The sequence below is a fragment of the Falco cherrug genome, chromosome Z, assembly GCF_023634085.1.
Source record: "Falco cherrug isolate bFalChe1 chromosome Z, bFalChe1.pri, whole genome shotgun sequence".
NCBI classification, from domain to species: Eukaryota; Metazoa; Chordata; class Aves; order Falconiformes; family Falconidae; genus Falco; species Falco cherrug.
Window position 1 is genome coordinate 54616798 of NC_073720.1, and position 19589 is coordinate 54636386.

The window sequence follows — 19589 nt, forward strand, 5'->3', positions numbered from 1 at the left end:
CGCTGTCTCAGGAAGCATCACTGGTTGTGTGGTTTGTGATTAGGATAAACAAAGTAGTTTTCAAGAAGAGAGCAGATAGGGTGAGTAACACTCATGGTTGTAAGGCCTGTGTGCTTGCTACTGTGTGGGCTTGAAAGCATAAAGGAGATAGAAATACCTTTCTTAGAACAGTGGCATAGATGAAACGTTAGTTATCAACCACATAGATGCCACAGTGGGAATGTGGTTAGATAGTGGTTGTAAGAGCAGAGGTCCTTAGGCTCGGCCAGCTGCTTTCTGTACATTTCCTACCTAAGTCTAGAGATCTTCAGAAAATAAACACTAAACTCAAATAACTTTAGTTCCATTTTTTCCAAATTAATGTGGTTTCTGAAGTTCTGTGGAACTGAAATTCAACTGAATTTCACTAAAATGACAGGCTTTACCTTGGCATGAAGATTCTTCTTCATTGACATTGTCTTTTGGCTTGAAAGGCCTTTTGTGTACTCCCACTCTTGCACTTCTTTGCTTTTTCAGAAATTTGTGCTTTGGAATAATTTCAGCGTGTGTTAATTTCAAAGTTAGGTTATCCTTATCAATATCTGGTAAAAAATTGTTCTGATCAGTGTGAGTCACCTTGCAGGTTTCAATTCTGCAGGAGCCGAATGATCTCTTTAGATTTCATGTAGTTTAATTCTATGCAGAAAGTACTTTGCTGTAAAACCTGTGTGTCATCCTGCAGCTATATTGTAGAATTTCTCATCATTTGAAGTGTGCTCATTATTGCCTGAAGCTGGTCAGTGGAAAAATAACAGAATTTTGATTTGTTTCAAGCACCCCTGCCAAGGCCAAACATTACTAGAACCACACACACACCCCCAACCCCACTGTCCCCTTAAGGAAAGGTTAAATTAGCTGCTCATGAAGGCCCAGCAGCAGGTCAAAAAGTAATTCCTAGTTATGTTTGGTCACTCTGTCATGCTGCTTTTCTACGTGCTGGCACGCGAGTGTCAGACTGATCCAGGTAGCTTCTGTAGATGGACTACAGTAGATGTATAGATGCAGCTTTTGAGCAACATCTACAGATAATGGGCTCTTCTCTTAAGTGTATTGGTGCTGAGGCTATGTGCATGATGTTGGCTTTGAGAAATTGCCTTGCTGCAACTGGAATTGCCTTTTAGCCACATGGAATCGAAACTGGTGTTTAAAATATTCTAAATGTATCACTGTTACAGTCCTAAATTACAGATAAAGCTGATGGAATGAAAAACATTCTCTAGCAATTAAACTAAAGATAAAATCTAAGTGGTCTTTTCACTTTCTGTGTGCTCAGCTGATTGCCCTTGTGCTTTCCTCTGTGGCTGCTGTCTTCTGATGTGCATGGTGCGCAGGGAGTAGTTTCATTCCTCCCAACTAAATTATGATCTGCTTTACATGCTTGTAAACAGGCATTTCTGTAACAGAGGAGGTGGTATTTCCTGTACTCCCCTGCTGGATTTTAATTAATGTGGACTATATGATGCCTCAGTGTATACGCTACGGAGAGCTTTTTGTCAACAGACTGACAAAATATACTTGCTATACAATAATACAGAATTAATATATACAGTTTATTTCTGGCCTTGGATTGAGAGACTTGGTAAGTGTTCTGGAGTAACTAAATCTTAAACCTTTGAGACTTTAATAACATTCAAATCTTTGAAACTGTTCTTGGGATCAATTGACAGCCAAGGACAGTTGGAGGTGGTCCATGTAGAGGACTGGAGACAGTGAGCAGATTGCTTAACTAACATAGTCACTGGCTTTTTTTATTTGTGGGTGCTGTAGAAGCCCATATGGTCAAGCAACTAAGACAGGGTTCAGCATAAACTTTGAGGAGGAATTTTCTATTCTGTTGTGCAAACATTTTCTTGGAGGTATTGGATGCTTTATTGTTAAACTTTTACAGGTCAGATGGAGATGGTTTTACTACAATAGTATATCTCTGCCAGTATATTTCATATGTTAATTTATATTAAAAATATATATATAAACTTTTGCTGAAGTAACAGATGAGATTATCCGAATTAATCTGTAACACCTGGACTATTCACAGATTAGAGTTCAAACTGACTTCTAGCTTTGGTGGCTGTTCCCTTGTCAGGTTGCACAGGTCTTGGGTTTGGGCATACCAAGGAATTTCAGAGCTCCCAGAAAGTGGTAGTCCCAGTTCTGTGATTTTTGAGGCTTGTATGAACTTGTCTGAAAATGATCTTAAATTTTGTACAAGAATTGAATAGCCTTCTGACTGTAGGGAATAAAGGGGCTGTCAGTTCAGGCTTATTTTCTTCAAATCTTTACGAAAGCAAGTCTTTTAGAGATGATGTTGTCACCCTAGTGTCACTTAAACTGATTTATACTGAAATGTTTACTTAGTTGGTGGATTGCATAGCAGAATGCATCTGAGTTAGAAACACAAAAGACCAAATTCTGTCCCCACAAATAATATTAGTCTTCTTGAAGCACAGGATGAAGATATGAAATAAAACTTCTGAGACTTTTTGTAAGAAAAATCCTGGTCTTGAACATGTTCAGTGTTGTAAGACTAGTAATTTTTTCTATACTGAGAAATTCATAAAATGGATTTTTAGAGGCAGGAATAGGAGAATCCCTGAACCTGAAAACCCCACAAACCTATTTAGTAGCAGTACTGCTGCTTGGAGTTCTCTAATTGACATGCCAAACAAATGAATGTTTCACTAAGTGTTCTGTCCTCAGAGAAACATCAATGCTAATTATTTCTAAAAGCCTACGAAGCTGATCTCTAAAGCACTGGGAATATACATAGAGTTGCATGAATCAGCAGTTGATGGAAAACTGTGATTTGCAGACAGTATTAGGAAGCTTAATCAATTTCATAGTCTAAAATTCTGCTTTAAATATCATTGCCTGAATTAAACACAGCACAAACAAGAAGAAGAACGAGCCAGTGGGTTCATGAATCAGAAAATTTACATTTATAAACTTTGTTCATTCTGTGATAAGTTTCACAGAAAGAAGGTGGATGCTGCAGAGCTCCTTTTGTCCATGGCTGTGGAGACCTACCAGCTTCCTGTAGGACCACGATGCTATCTGTCATGGGGCACAACATAAGGTGTAGAGAGGTACAGGATAAGGTGTTTCTTAATCCTTGGGGTTGTGTAGTCTGGAGGAAAGGAGATGGAGGGGAGACCTTGTTGCTCTCTACAGCTGCCTTTCAGGCAGTTGTAGCCAAGTGGGGTAGGTATCTTCTCCCAGGTAACAAGCAACAGGACAGAAGGAAACAGCCTCAGGTTGTGCCAGGGGAAATTGAAATTGGTTATTACGATAGCATTGGAACAGGCTGCCCAGGGAAGTGCTGAGTCTCCATCCTTTGAGGTATTAAGATACGTGTAGATGTTGCATTTAGGGACCTGGTTTAGTGATGGACTTGGCAGTTAATAGTTGGACTCTATCTTAAGGTTTTTTTTCCAGCCTAAATAATTTCATGATTCTATGAAATGTTTCTACCTTTATCTCTGTGTAGGCTCTGGGCTGTATCCTGTACTTGCTGTGCTTTAGGCAACATCCATTCGAAGATGGAGCGAAGCTTCGCATAGTGAATGGGAAATATGTCTTCCCACAAAATGACACCCGCTATTCTGTGTTTCATGATCTCATTCGTAAGTTTACAGTCTTATTTAATTTGATATCTTTATGCATAGATCTCATTATTGACAATGTTGTGTTATTGATACTTAAATGTTATTGACATGTTATAGTGAAAAAGGTTAACTTCAACAACCTCTTGTTCTATTAAAAATTTTAATCCATTATCTATAAATCTGGGAATTGTAAGTGAAACTTTTGGTTGTTTTAGTGCTGTTGCTTGTCTTGATTAGGATCTGAATTAGTCCGTAGGAGCAACTCGTGTTTTGATATAGTTTCCTTGAATTTGCTTTAAAACTATTTTCTTTAAATTTCAAATAGATAACTGGAAAATTTAATTACAGTGCCAGAAATATGTCTCCAGCTCCAACAGTATTGGATATAAAGTTACTTTTGAGGTTGTTCATTGACTGATCCTAAAGTATATTGCTAGAAATACTCTGAGTCCTAAACTGTTGGAAGAAGGGTTCACCGGAGTCAAGAAGACGCTCAATATGAGTTATGCATCTTGCTCAACTTTATTAGTTTCTAGCACTACTTATATAGAACTGATACACATGCATATTCGTAAAGCAGAAATATAATTGGTTAGTAGTCTCTAAACGTGCACGTTATCATGACTAAAATAAGCATTCTATCCATGTAGGTAATTGTGTTGCTGTGCTTCAGCCTTGTAGTTTGTTACTCCCTATTTTCCCATACTGGTCCCCATCTTTCTTGGCCCTGCACCTGCTTTCCCAGCAGCTGTAGCTTGTTACAGCCACGGCCTGTTGGCACAACATAACTTAGTCTCAGGATTCAAGAACAGCTCCAGGCCACCTTTCTTGTTATCTTCAGCACAGCAACTTCAGTACAATTCTGATTACAGGCCTGTTCTAATACCAGGCCTGGATTGTGCAGATCTTCAGAGATTCTAAGGCCACGCTTCTGCAGCCATTCTTCTACACTAAATGGTGTTTTTTCATGGATACCTGTTATGGCAATGATACTTTGATATAGATGTAGCAGTTCCTCCACTCTGTTCATGTGTTTGATTGCTTATTGCACTGGAGTGCATTGAAGAAATTATTATGTACTGGGAGAAAAGTTCTGAAGGGTTTCTGTTACATTGTCTGAATCTCCTTTTTTAGGATCCACTTTAAAGGTGAACCCAGAGGAGAGACTGTCAATCACTGAACTTGTGAATCAACTGCAGGAGATTGCAGCAGCTAGGAATGTGAATCCTAAATCCCCCATCACAGAGGTAAAGATGTCTTATAAGGAGTATTATTGATTAGGCCTCCTTTCTCTCCTCTCTTATCTAGTGAGTGTGAGTTTAGTAACAGATGTCAGAGCAGATCCCCTGTTCCTTAGTCTTCTGTAAACTTCACACTCATTTGTTTTGAAATTCAACTGTGAATTGATCTGTATCACTTGTAGGATCTTTGAAAATATGCCTTTTAAAGCACAGAGCTTGCATGACATCAAAGGAAACTAGTTGTTCTTACTTCTTGTTGAAAAACTTCTCATATACTGGGTCATTCTTGGATGTGCAAGTTCTGTGTGACACGCTGCATTCAATCATAATGAACTTCCACAGAAAAATCTAGTATATGAAGACCATGCCTATAGGAACTCGAAACCCACTTAGGTGTCTTCTGTTCGATATTTAATTTGCACAACACTGCAAGTTAATCAATTAGTGTTTCTTAACTTCCTGGTTTCTGCTGAGGTTCAGCTTGCTTGTTCTCACCAAGAAGTAGTAAATTACAAAGCATAAGAAGTTGGCTGAATTGGCCAGAAAATACTCACAGTGAATATTAATGTTTTCAGCTCCTGGAACAGAATGGAGGCTATGGAAACAATGCTCAGCCTCGGACATCAGTGACCTCCATTTCACAGAGCTCCAAGCCTGCAGGACAGCTCAACAATATGTACAATGCAGGTGAGTGCAGTAAAAGACTTCATCTTTGTAAATGTGTATCTTCTATGTGAAAAAAAAAAAATAATTTGAGGATTTTAGACACTTTGCACAAGTACTAGCTATTTTGCATTTATATCATTGTTTCTAACCTTGTTTTAATTTTTTTGCAGGGTTTGGTTGTACATAGATACATGCATATCTGAATTTCTCAGTTTCATTGCTGGGCAAGTTAAAATCTGGTTTCCTATGTAAAATTGAAACTAAAATGCATTATTGACCTGTAGATGTGGGAGAGTTGAAATAAGTGAGCTAAAACTTGATGGAGGTGGTGTATACAATAAGCAATAATGTTCTTAAGAACAAAAGCTATAGAGAAAGTAGTCTTCAGGTTATGACAAACCAACAAAAATAGCTTATTTTAAATCCAAAACTTCCAGTTCAGTGAGGCGGTGATACTTGAAAGTGTCTTGTTTAAAGAGAATTTAAGAGTTTACATTTCTCTTCAAAAAAAAAAATCTTATTGCTGTGTCTTAACTGAAACCATGTTACTTTGTGGCAGAAGTTACTGAAATCACTACATATCCTGAGTTTGTGCACAATATTGGATCTTCGGTGTAAGAAAATGACAGTTGTCTTTATTTTCCAATAAATGCTACTTAACATCAGATAGGTTAAAACTTAAAGATAGTAGCCATTCTGTGGCTTTTGGTATAACTGTATGCTAAAACAGGCTTGGTGTCTAACAGTCGAGGTAGTCCAGTAAAGAAACAGAAGCAGTTGTAGGGATTTTGGTTATGGACCACAGTAGTTCATTAATGCCAAGTAGTCGTGGACCTGACATGTATTTCTTCGAGCCTGCAGAAAGCCTGTATAAGGAAAAAATTATTCTGTAAGCATCGGGGATCTACCGCTCTCTTCTCCTCTCTCCCCTGCCAAAAAGATTTGTGACCCCTTGCAATAGTTTGAAGTTCATCCGATAGAGTGATCAAAGACTAAAGCTATTGAGGCTGTCAGACATGAGCCTTTAGGAAACGACAAAACTAAAAGGGAAAAAGCAACAGCCTAAACTCAGTTTGTTGGCTGTCGAGTCAGTACTTTCTGTACATAGCTGGTACTGCTTTGAGCCCAGCTAATTATGGGAGGATTGTGCAGGGAGGACTTCAGAAGATGGTTGCACCGTAGGACATCAGCGGTGAGAAGGTGTGGTTTCATCTAAGAAAACTGTAAAATGGTAGTTTGAGTAGCAGTAATAAATTGAGTCAACCAAAACACGTCTCTAGAAAGACAATTGAAGGCTGATATACCTATTCTGTAAAAACAGGTATTCTACACTTCATTTAGGTGAAAATACCTGCACTTCATTTAAAATAAAAAAAGAAAATTAGAAGCTTGATAAGCTTATTTGCATCTGATTTTTTCTTAAAAGGCAATTTCTGCACGCATCTTAATATATATTAATGTAGAACATTTCAATTAAGTAAAAGATACTGAGGGAATATTTCATACTGTATTCAACTTTCCTTCCAGCTTGATATTTTTTTCTTGATACTACTTGTGCTGAATTGCCAATGAGACAAAGGATATTAATGTTGCAGAGAAACTTTTAAAATTGGTTAATATTTGTTGCAGTAATGTTATCGGTGTATCAGTTCCTGTGGAAGAATCCAGCTTCCTAATAGGATTATAGTCAAAAGACTGTCTGGCCATCTGTTTTGTGCAAGAATAAGTACTGTTGTATACAGTCATATTAATAGGGATGTTATGCTGGGGTGCTGTGCTAGCTGGGATGTTGTGCTTCAGAAGTAAACTTAATTATACCAGCTGCTTTTGAAGTCCTGCATTAAATCATTAAACTGTGTCAGCTGGGGGTGCTTGAGTGCATTTGCTAATAATAAGCTGCACTTTAAGAGACTAATGCTAAAAAAAATACAGTATTTTGCTTCACTGGCAATATGAAATATATGCTTGACTTAAAGAAATTATTTACTTTGTTTTCTTTTAAATGCAGACAGTTTATTAAAAATGTGTTCAGTAGTTTGCTGGTACCTCCTGACCACAGGAGGTATTGTTTTTTGCATAGGTCATAATGAAGGCGAGCTTCAGAACTGTGAGCCTTACAGCAAGGCATAGGCTGTATGTGCATTCACTTCCAGCTTTGTAGGCAACTTGCTTTAGTATGGAGCCCGTTCCAGGATATGACTTAAAGTACAATTATTTTTATTCAACTACTCTAGGCCTGACCGTTGCGGAATGTGACCAGACTTATGGAGGGTTCTTTGATATTCTGAGGGGTGGAACAGAGCGATTTTTCACTAATATTAAGGATACATCTTCTAAAGTTATCCAGTCTGTGGCCAAGTGAGTAAAAAACCAAAAACCAAGTTCTGCTGGTAAGATTTCTAAATGAAGGGTCAGGAGCTTACTCCAGAAGTGATAAGATTTAGCATACTTTTCCAAGTATGAGCTCTAGTAGCCAGCCCAAAGATACTATGAATTATATTAATACAAAAGTTACTATAGCAGTCATATACTAGAAATGAGAATGGGTGCAAAAGCCTGTCCATTAGTACTAATTTCCCTGCTGTATTTTAGATAGTGAAAGCTGGGGAGAGATACGAGCAGGTGGGGCTGGAGCAGGGTGGAGAGGTGTGGAACAGGACTATCATGATTCAAAATGAATGAATTGAATTAGTAGATAGGGCCTCCATAAATAAGAGAGGAAATAAGAAAGATGGAGTGGTGAAAGGTACAAATAAAGGGAATGGAGGTGAGAAGAAAAACTGCGGGGAAATACTGTATGAGCTCTTTTGGTTAGTTTTCAGGTCGAATCCTGTGCCCTCAAGGCAGAGGATCTGCACTGTATTGCATAGAACAATACTCTCCTGTTTTGATGTATGTGTACTCACATACCTAGTGTGTGATTATTTTTTTCTAATCAGACTTGCAGTCCCATTCCAAATGTTCTAGTACCTCTGTATGATCAATATTGATCAATATGTATGATTTATAACTTTTTAATAATAAAATTTTACGCAGTGTAAAACATTTTTCTTCATTCTAGGAAGAGCAGGTAAGTCACTACTGAATACCTCCTAAGGAATACTGAACCTTATCCATCACTGTAGTATTTGTGGCCCTTTAATTGGGATACTGCACTATGGTTTCTGAAATCTATTGCTTGCATTGTGTTTTTCTGTGACTGAATATAATTTGTTCATAATGCTGCTCTAAAATGTTTGTAATGATCATATAAGGTAGACCTGTAGATCTTGCACCTCTGTAGCAACTTCAAGTGCATTTTTATGGGTTTGCTCTTACACTTAAGTCTGTTTAAATTTCCTATGCTTGGCTTAGAAAGGCCAGGTCCTGTATTTTTTTTTAAAGGCTGTGCAGCTTTGGTTTGTCCTTAAGCTTTCTACAGAAGCAACTGGCACAGTAGCATCAAACTTCTCACTCTGTGGAAACCACACTAAACCACACTGACTCAAGAGAAAACAGGGAGGTGTACAAGGGGAGTGAACTTTTGCATGATGAAAAATGGTGACTTGTTAACAGCTTAGCAGAACTGTAGGAATTCCATGTATGAAGTAACATGATGAGCTACAACTTTTAAGCAACTGCTCTCCATTTTATTTCTTTGACTGTGCTGTCTTGCAGGCTTCTGTTCTTTACCTTCTTGTACCTGCTACCTTCTGTGGAACTGGTCTTCAGTCCTACTTCTGTTCCTTTTGTGGTATCTTGTTAAATGAAATTTACTGTGTGGTAAAACATGGAAATATTCTGCAGATTCCTTGCCTTTGACAGCTCTACTATTTATAAACTCAAAGGTACTTAAATTCTTTGTCTTAAATTCTGCCGGTTTTGCTTAGATTTGAGGCTCACAGTGGAGAAATTACTTTTCATCCTTTGGGACAGATAACATTTAAATTCTTCTCTACCTTTGACAGTTGTAAGCCCTACTCTCCCATGCCTGTGTTCCTCTTTTAGTTCTTACTCTGATACTGTATTTTGATTGTGCACTATGTGCTTCTGAAGTATTCCTATACTTCACGTTCTTGTGCTCTTGTCTTCACATGACTTTCTGGATTATTGTGCCTCCATCAGTCAGTTACGTGTGAAGAAGTTTCCTCTTCCCACTCTTGCAAGCGGTTGCTTCCTTTTAAAGGACACTGGAAGTTTAATTACTTTTTTAAATTTAATCTTGTGCTATTTTCATAGTGGTGGATTAGGACTGTCTAAAATTGACTTTTTAATATGGAATGGTTTACTTTTTGCCTGCACCTTATTTTTATTTCTCTTGCCTAACAGGGGTGTGTGGGTTTTTGGTCTGTGTGGTTTCCTTTGGTTCTGTAGTTAGTGTAGCGTGCAAAGAATAAAATGGTAACTGTACATCCAGATGCATCTGCAGAGATCATGTGGCAGCTTCTGAAGTATGGGACAGTGAGTATTTGCTGTCTGAAAAGATGCGGTTCAGTTCACATGCTCTTCTCTACAATTGTTTGCTTAGATTATAGTAACTGCCCCAAATAAGTCTTGCGTCTGTCTTGAAGTTTCTACTATGCTACTTCTGAATTTCTAGTTGGTGTTCTGCAGCTTAACTATATGCTTGGCATTTGAGTTAGAATCTTTTTTGGCAAAGATGGGAAAGTATGATTGAGATGGAACTTGAGTCTCTAGAGTCCTGCACAGAGCCCTGTAGCAGGATCATGTGTGCCTTAAATTTGTATGGAACGTAAGGAACTGCTAGAATCCTCTATGCTGCTTCAAACTTTCTGGCGTGACTGTTTCCTTTGTGGTAGTGGTTGAGCCTCTGTCAGGAACGCAAGTACTGTTGGAGACAGTTCATGTCTTGCGGAACTTATCAAATATTAGTCAAAGAAAAGCTCATTACTTTTACATCTTGTTTGTATTAATTAGTCATGTGGATATTCGCTAGAACTGACCAGGTTTTGGTTTGTACCTCTTAATGGCTTGAGAGTATTGTAATATCCAAATTCAATCAAAGAACCACAGGCCTTTTCCAGCTGATGGGGAAAATAGCACTTCCATGGGCTGTGATGGATTGACAGAGGATTGTCAGTGTGTGTTAAGTCCCAAGATTCATCATGAAGAGATCAGTCCCTCACCAGATGTTTTGGATTAAGCTGATTAAATAAGGGTTTGTATTCAAGTGACTTGTGCACATCATCTCTGACAGGGTATGTGAAACTCAGATTTTTGTTTAATTGGAGGACCCTCTGTCTTCATACAACTGCCTTTTTGTATTCTTGTGTTATCTGAGTAAATTTAGTTGTTTGGTTGGGGAGTGAAAGAAAAGGAGGGAACACACCAAATACATAATTATACTAATAAGAACCAGTTACTTCACTACTTAATTTCCAGATAATACTTAATCAATACCGAAAGAGAAACTGTCCACTTGTAATTTGCCAATATTCTTCAGTGGCTCTTTGTTCTGTAATTTTCATTCCTTGATAAGTCCGTCTTGTATTTTGAATCTTAACTGTATTTAACAGTTCACTGAAATGGCAAAACATGAATTAATGTAAGCAATACTTAATGATATGTATTTAATGTAATAGTTAAGGTAGCCTCAGGTCTTTAGCATTTAACATTCACCATGCTGCTGAGAGTCCCACCACTGGGCTTGTGCATTCTTAAATTATTTATGCTTTAACCAATCCAAGTGTTAATGCTTTTGTTCACATCTAAAATAGGACATAGCTTTTTCTGTTATAGTCATTCTCTGCCTTTGCAAACTTGTGCTGTGGCTACAGCTGATACCATCAGGGATGTGAGAATATTTCTTTACTGTTGTACTCTTGACTGCCTTTCCAAAACTCTTCAACCAACATGAGAAGCAGACATTCTCTTCCTTGTCATGCATTTTCCTCGCCACACTTAAGCACTTCTTGTGTTGGAGTCATCTCATTAGGCAGGCTCCCTGTTTCCTACTTACTGTTGCTTTTCTGAGTTGTGGAGTTATTTCCTTTACCTGCGGACAGACTTCTTACTGAATCCAAACCACAGTGGAAGAGTTAGTATTGTGTAGTTGCTACAAAAATTATTTTTTTCTTCTCCTCCATAGCTGCCTTTATCTTAATTCAAATTTTGGTATCTTCTTTATTCTAATAAGTAATAAAGTCTGAAAACTGAAACATATGTCACAGGCTACTAGAAACAGGAGAGTGAATGAGGGCCATCTTGATTGTCCCCAAGGCCACCTCACTTGCAGGTGTCACAACCTCTGTTGCAGATTCAGGTCAGGCAGAAGCAGTTTATAGCTACATGAGAGAGAACACAGAGCAACAGAGGTTCTGCCCTCCTTTGATACCAACTGACCTAAAGGGAAGTACTAGGGTGTATACACGCTTTGACCAGATATACCCTGCTCTTTGGAGGAGCCTGATACTGGCACAGGAGTGTCTCTATACAAGGGAGCTTGGTTCCAGCAGATGTACCTGTGTATGGCTGACAACTCAGTCTGCAGCCTCAACATACCTCTGTTCAGCTTATCCATCTCTTGCTTGTGATGCTGCTGTGCCCTTAACCAGCTTTTAGCTTAGTGATATCTGCATCCACATGGGTTACAGATGCCCTGCCAAAAAACGTATCTAAATTTAGTTTTAAGTATCCAATCTTCACTGGTATCGAAAGCAGCATGCAAAACTTATGATCGGTCTTGTTTTGGTGTGTGAGAACAGTCTCCTTCACTGAAGAGTCTATGATCTAGTAATCTAGGGAACAATTAGCTGCCTTTTATTGCTAGCTTCCTTTGCTCCTGAGGTAACTTTCTTTCTGATTTGATGCTGCATTAATGTTTTATTTCATGCATCTGTGTGGCACTAAGTAGTTGAATGATTAATTCAGTTTTATGAAGCAAAATCAAGTGGGAACAGATTTATGTGAATTTCAGTGCTATGTTTCTTCCTGGCTTTTAGAAAATAAACTGTTAAAATGGTGGTATTTAGCTAATGAATAGATGTTTTTCTACTCTTATGAGTTGTAGAGATGTCTGGAGGAAGATTTTTTGGTGTTAAGAGCATTATTTAACTGAAGATAACTGTGTGCTCACATTGTAGCTGTGCTGGTTAGTTTTGTCATTTATTCTTTCCCATCTTCAGCTGTTAGTAATACAAGGTAACTATATGCTGTTGTAGAATTTTGTGGTGCATGCTAATTAGTTTATTTTGTGAATTGTTAATTTTAACTTAATTGTTCTTAATTTGCTGGAATGGTCTTTTGTTTACTATTAGTTGTGGTCTTTAAGTGCAGCTGTTCTCTGGCAAGGCTGATGACACCAACCATTTACATAGTGAAAAGTTTTTAACATTTAATTAAAACTTATGATTTGGTTGAGGTATTTATTCCGCAAAATGAGAATTCATATCTTGTTTGCTACATTTTCCACTAGACTTCTCACTAAAAACTTGAAGTAGCCTGATATCATCAGAAAAGTGACTAAATATTGGCATCATAACTTACTGTCCTGTCTAGCTTAATTAGAGCCTTAAAAAGCACACAGTTTTCCATATGGATCACAAGCCAGAAACCCTCTGTGCAGTCGCTTGATTTGTTTGCATGTTCTGCTGCTAACACCTGCCAGCAACATCACTATGTAAATTAAATGTCTGCTGTTAACAACATGAAAAGAAAGTCCTTATTCCTGATTCTTAGTTACAGGACTGTATCTTGAAATGTGTGGGAATGCTTACCAGTGTGAAGAATATCCCTTTTTTTTCTTTCCCACCTCCCTGCCATTTAAAGCAATCTCAGTTGCCAATCTGACATGAAACACTCCACTAAAAAGAGTACCTTGTGTTCAAGTCTTAACTACTGGAATAGTTCTGAAATCTTCAGAATAAAGTACAAGGAATAGTAATTCAAGGACAATTTCATGTGTTTTAGGAGACTTGTGTTGATTTCACAGTTTAGCAGCTACATTTTAATTAAGGCAGCACAACCATTCTAAAGCTTTTTCGTCTGTAACAGGCATACAGATTTTTTTCCTGCAGGACATCAAGCTTGAATTGGCTGTGCTCTGTTGTTGACGTACAAAGCTGCACTTTTCCAGAGGTGTATGTATGGTGAGATCCATGCTTCTAATAATGTTGCATTTCAGTTTACACAGATGTAAAAAGCAAAGCTGAATTGAGTGGTGTTGCTAGCAAGAAGTCAGTCTCTGAAAGTGTTCTCAAGGGAATGGGTGTATGGGTGTGAGGACTATAATTTTTTTTTTTTTGCTCTTAATAGTTCTGTACTTCTGTTTCAAGTTGCTCCTTAACCTGAGCATATAGCATCAAAGTGCTGATGGTTCTTTGTTCTCAGGCTATCGTATTAGGTGGTTCTTTACCTTGCTGTCAAAAAAAGCTGATATCATTAGAATTACCTGCATGTTTTCTTGTTTGAAGCTGGTGCATGTAAGCAACTAATGACACTTCAATCATATGGAGGACTGTGCTCATCACTACCTCTGAACGTAAATTTCTACCTTAGTTTGCTGTTGACTGCAATAGTATTGCAACTTGAACTAGGTGATGAAGTTACGTCCTTCCAGAGATGGAAAGAATTTTGAAATAGTGTTTACTTAGCCATTTTGTCTACCTTCTTATGCAAGACTTTTCAAGGTTGAGGATTTTTAGTTCTTTGTCTGGTGAGACTCTCAAACTTCCTTGTGGTGATACCAGTTTCCCTTGAGACCTTGGGTCATTACTACTGTTAGGAGACTGATTATGCCATTCCACATAAACGTTTAATGTCCTTGCTTTCTGAACAGATGTTCTTGCCTTATCTAAAATCCTGCTCCCAATCTTCAATCATCTTTAAATCAGTCCCTCCAGCCTCCTTCACCTTTACTAGCAAACAATAAGGAATTAAAGCATAATATTGTTTCAATGTTTCAAAATTTGGGTGCAGTATCCTAGGTCTGTCTGCACTTTCAAGCAGTGTCTTGAAACTTTGTAGTGATATAGAAGTATTGGTTTGATAGTGCCTCTGCGTTTCTTAAACCTGCATTATAGTGTTGTGATGACTTCTTGATATTCTGAAGATAATATGCTACTTATATTCTGTAGTGGAGGCTTGTTCTTACTTTGCCGATCAGGAGTGCAGACCTCTGATTATACTCAAGGGTATTGGCTTGTACTCTGGCTCTTCAGTCTTTTTTTCGAGTTTTTTTGCCCTGCTATATAGCATAGAATCACAGAATCATTAAGGTTGAAAAAGACCTTTGAGATCATGAAGTCCAACCATTAACCCAGGACTGCCAAGTCCATCACTAAACCATGTCCCTGAGCACTGCATCTATGGTGTTTTTTACATGCCTCCAGGGATGGTGATTCCACCACCTCCTTGGGCAGCCTGGTCCAATGCTTCACCACCCTTTCAGTGAATAAATTTTTCGTAATATCCAGTCTTAAACCTCCCCTGGCATAACTTGAAGTAGTCTCCTCTTGTCCTGTTGCTAGTTACCTGGGAGAAGAGACCTACTCCCACCTGCCTACAGCCTCCTTTCAGGTAGTTGTAGAGAGCAGTAAGGTGCCCCCTGAGCCTCTTCTTCTCCAGACTAAACAACCTCGGTTCCCTCAGCCACTCCCCATAAGACCTGTGCCTCAGACCCTTCACCAGCTTCGTTGCCCTTCTCTAGATACACTCCAGCACCTCTACATCCCTCTTGAACACAGTATTTGAAGTGTGGCCTCACCAGTCCCAAGTACAGAGGGATGATCACTCCCCTTGTCCAGCTGGCCACACTTTTTTGGATACAGGCCAGGATACTGTTGGCTGCCTTGACCACCTGGGCACACTGCTGGCTCATGTTCAGCCAGCTGCTGACTAACACCCACCAGGTCTTTTCCCACCAGGCAGCTTTCCAGCCACTCTTTTCCAAGCCTTGGCATTGTGTGGGGTTGTTGTGACCCATGTGCAGGACCCAGCACTTCTTGTTGAACCTGATACAGTTGGCCTCAGCCCATTGGTCCAACCTGTCCAGATCCCTCTGCAGATCTACAGTCCTGCCCAACTTAGTGGTGTCTGCCACCTTACTGAGGATGCACTTGATCCCCTTGTCTAGATAGTCTAATAAAGATATTACAGAACTGGCCCTAGTACTGAGCCCTGGGGCACACCGCTTGTGACTGGCTGCCAGCTGGATGTACAGCCATTTACTACCACTCTTTGGGTTCTGCTGTCCAGGCAGCTTTTTATCCAGTGTAAAGCATGCCCATCTAAGCAATGGGCAGCCAGTTTCTCCAGGAAAATGCTGTGGGAGACAGTGTCAAAAGCTTTACTAAGGTCCAGGCAGACAGCATCCACAGCCTTTCCCTCATCCACTAGGCAGGTTATCTTGCCATAGAAGGAGATCAGGATTGTCAAGCAGGACCTGCTTTTCATGAATCCCTGCTGGCTGGGCCTGATTCCTCAGCTGTCCTGCACATGCTGCATGATGACACTCAGGATGATCTGCCCCATAACCTTCCCTGGCATCAAGGTCAGGTGGACAGGCCTATAGTTAATAGTCTAGCAGATACGCTAGGAACAAAAAAATAACAGTGGTCTTAAAATTGCTGGCATAATGAGGGTAATTGGGTAGAGATGAAGGGAATGGACTTCAACAACAACAAAAAATCACTGGGAGACTGTTTTTCAAAAAAGGCTATTCTTTAAAACTGTGGACAACTATATGAGAAGGGGATGAGTAATGATTAATGCTTTGCTCACTGAAAGTTTTGGAAGTGAATTTTTGGAGGAATTATTTAAATGAGGAAAGAGATTCAGGTACCTGTGGATTCATGTGGAATCCAGAAATTGGGCAGCTTGGCCATCTAGGCCAGATAGTAATAAGCGAGAACTACATAATTTAAAACGTAATGTTTCAACAAATGGTCATTGTTTTAAGCATTTTGATGTCCTCTATAAAAGTTGTTAATGCATCCTCATTATATACCTGCTATGAACATTTATCTGTAGGAGCAGGGGCTAGAGTTAAGGAAGTTAAACACTGAAGGCATCTGTGCAAAATCACGAGAAATTACTTTGTTGTGACTGATGTGAATGCATAACAATTCAAATACAACCCCTGTTCTAAAAACCTTCAAATGTGAGGTGACAAGCCTCTGATGGAAGAAATGAAATATTCATAGTAGTGGGTGTAGCCTGAGAGAACTGGGGTTTAGCCTTACAGCTTGAATGGTTCTACTTCCCAGTATTAACTCCAATATATTTTGTTTCAGTTATGCAAAAGGAGACTTGGACATATCATACATCACTTCCAGAATTGCTGGTAGGATAGCTATGTCTGTCTTCAGAATAACTTCTGTTTGTTCTTAATATATATTAAAAAATCAATACTTTACATGGTGTTTGTTGTTCTGTCTTCAGTGATGTCCTTTCCAGCTGAAGGTGTAGAATCTGCCATCAAAAATAACATAGAAGATGTGCGGTTATATCTGGACTCTAAACACCCTGGCCACTATGCTGTGTACAATCTCTCTCCGAGAACATACAGGCCTTCAAGATTCCATAATAGGGTGCGTATAGTTTTTGTGTATTTCTTTAAAAGGTCTTTCAACACAATGTCTTGATTATACCTTCAACATTTTAGTATGAAATATGTTAAAATAGGCTGCCTAATGCAAAAAGGTGACAATAAGTATAAACATGAGGTCAAAGAGTGACCTGTGTTCTGCTTGTGTGCTTTCAATCCAAACTTAACTGATTAAAGACTAATCTTTAATCTTACCGACTAGAGCCTGTATTTCTTAGGCTAGTGATATCTTTGAAAACATGCACGGGTCCTGAACATGCTTCAGATTTAAATGGAGAAAACTTAAAATCTTACTAAATTTTCAGTCTCTCCTACATTCAGAAGTTTTTCTTCATCAGAGGTAGTATTCCTTTGGTAAATGATTTGCACAACCTGTTTACTGGACTTTCTCCTTGTGCCACTATCATTTGACTACTATATGGCTTACTCAGCCCTAACTGACTGCTTGTTGCTACTGCCTGAAATATTGATACAGTTTAGCTGAGCCTCTGTTAGCCTTCCTGGCTATTTCTCTGATACTAGGATGAAGACATTTGCCTAGTAACAAGGTAGTAAGGACAGCTTGTTAGGTGCTGAGGTATTGAACTTCACTGTTTGCTGCCAAATACACCTCAGCTGTCCTGTAAGTAGCTCATCAGTGAAGACTTACTCTCCACTTCCTGTCCACAGCTTACTGTGTTGTGAGTTGTCTAGCATTGGCCACATTAGACCTCACCTGAACAGTCTGTAGTGGTCATGGCCCTTCCCCACGACACTAACTGTCCAGAAGAGAGTCTAGAAGCATTATTTGTTACAGGAAATCCCCTTCTGGACTTCACCCTGCAGAGCCATCCTTAGCATTACTTCAGGTACCCAACTTCACTTAAACTGTCAGACTGAGGCATGTCTAGTGTGTTCTGTATAGTGCTTGTCACTTCCTTTTGTTTCCTGTAAACAAAGTATTGTCACACCTTAAAAAAAGGTTACTGCCTGTGGTGGGTTTGACTTTGGCTGGGTGCCAGGTGCCCACCAAAGCTGCTTTATCACTGCCCTTCTTAGCAGAACAGGGGGAGAGAGAAAATGTAACAAAAAGCTCATGGGTTGAGATAAGGGCAGGGAAATAATGCACCGGTTACCATCATGGGCAAAACAGACTCAACTTGGGGAAAAACAAATTTAATTTATTAGCATTCAAATCAGAAAAACACCTTCCCCCCACCCCTCCCTTCTTCCTGGGCTTAACTTAATTCTGATTTCTCTGTATCTCCCACAGAGTGGCACAGGGGAACAGGGAGTGGAGGTTACAGTCAGTTCATCACAGGTTGTTTCTAACACTTCTTTCTCCTCACACTCTTCCCCTGCTCCAGCACGGGGTCCCTCTCACGAGAGACGGTTCTCCATGAACTTCTCCAACATGAGTCCTTCCCCAGGGCTCCAGTTCTTCACACACTGCTCCATTGTGGGTCCTTCCCACGGGGTGCAGCCCTTCACGAGCAGACTGCTCCAGTGTGGGTCTCCCACAGGGTCACAAGTCCTGCCAGCAAACCTGTGTCAGCGTGGGCTTCTCTCTCCATGGGTCCACAGGTCCTGCCAGCAAACCTGCTTCAGCAGAGGCTTCCCATGGGTCACAGCCTCCTTCAGGCACCCACCTGGTACAGTGTGGGTTCCTCCATGGGCTGCATGTGGATATCTGCTCCACTGTGGACTTCCATGGGCTGCAGGGGCACAGCCTGCCTCACCGTGGGCTTCACCTTCAAGGCTGCAGCCTTCACTCATGGGCTGCAGAGGAATCTCTGCTCTGGTGCCTGGAGCACCTCTTGCTCCTCCTTCTGCACTGACCTGGGTGTCTGCAGAGCTGTTGCTTTCACATTGTCTCACTCCTCTGTCTTACTGGTGCAGATATTTTTCTATTATTTTTGTTTTATTTTTTATTTCTTCATATGTTATCACAGAGGAACTACCACTCCTGTAGGCCTCCGGCTACTAAAACCTTGCCATGCAAGCCCACTACACTGCCTCTTTGGGTGGAGGCGATCAAATTCTTATCTGCATCTGGTTCAGTATGAGGTTCAGACAGAGATTGTTCAACATGGAAGGCAAAGCTTAATCATACAGGAAGCCTCCTCCTGCATGATTATTTAGAGCAGGTACCTCAAAGCAAAATCTTTAGCACTATGTTGCTGGAAAGCCCACTGAAGCCGACATAGGGAATACATTTATTCCTCATCCAACAATGTTAACAATCTCTGTTTATGGAACGATGAATTCTGTGACTGGGAAATTGTTTACCCTGGGGATGGTGTTTTGGTTATGCAAGTCTGAGATACCTATATATTGATATTCCTGATACGTTACCATTTACAGTACAAATAGGAGCACTGATAAATCTAGCAGTGACCTGGAACTGTTCTGGTCTACATTACTCTTTTTGACATTCATTTTGTCTTACCATCTTTGTTTTGCTGGGAAATAATAGTAGATCATCACTTTGTCAAAATATTCTAGGTTCCTGGCCGG

At 39.7% G+C, this 19589-nt stretch overlaps 1 protein-coding gene across 2 annotated transcripts in view; it reads left to right on the forward strand.

The window, feature by feature from the left end:
* The window catches only part of GAK (cyclin G associated kinase), a 77123-nt gene that overhangs the window by 21125 nt on the left and 36409 nt on the right, over positions 1–19589 (forward strand). For both annotated transcript variants that reach the window (XM_055698856.1, XM_055698857.1), the window contains exons 8-13: positions 3524–3659; positions 4776–4888; positions 5458–5569; positions 7783–7906; positions 16780–16829; positions 16928–17076. In XM_055698856.1, coding sequence (XP_055554831.1) covers positions 3524–3659; positions 4776–4888; positions 5458–5569; positions 7783–7906; positions 16780–16829; positions 16928–17076 — 684 coding nt within the window. The remainder of the gene's footprint in view (positions 1–3523; positions 3660–4775; positions 4889–5457; positions 5570–7782; positions 7907–16779; positions 16830–16927; positions 17077–19589) is intronic.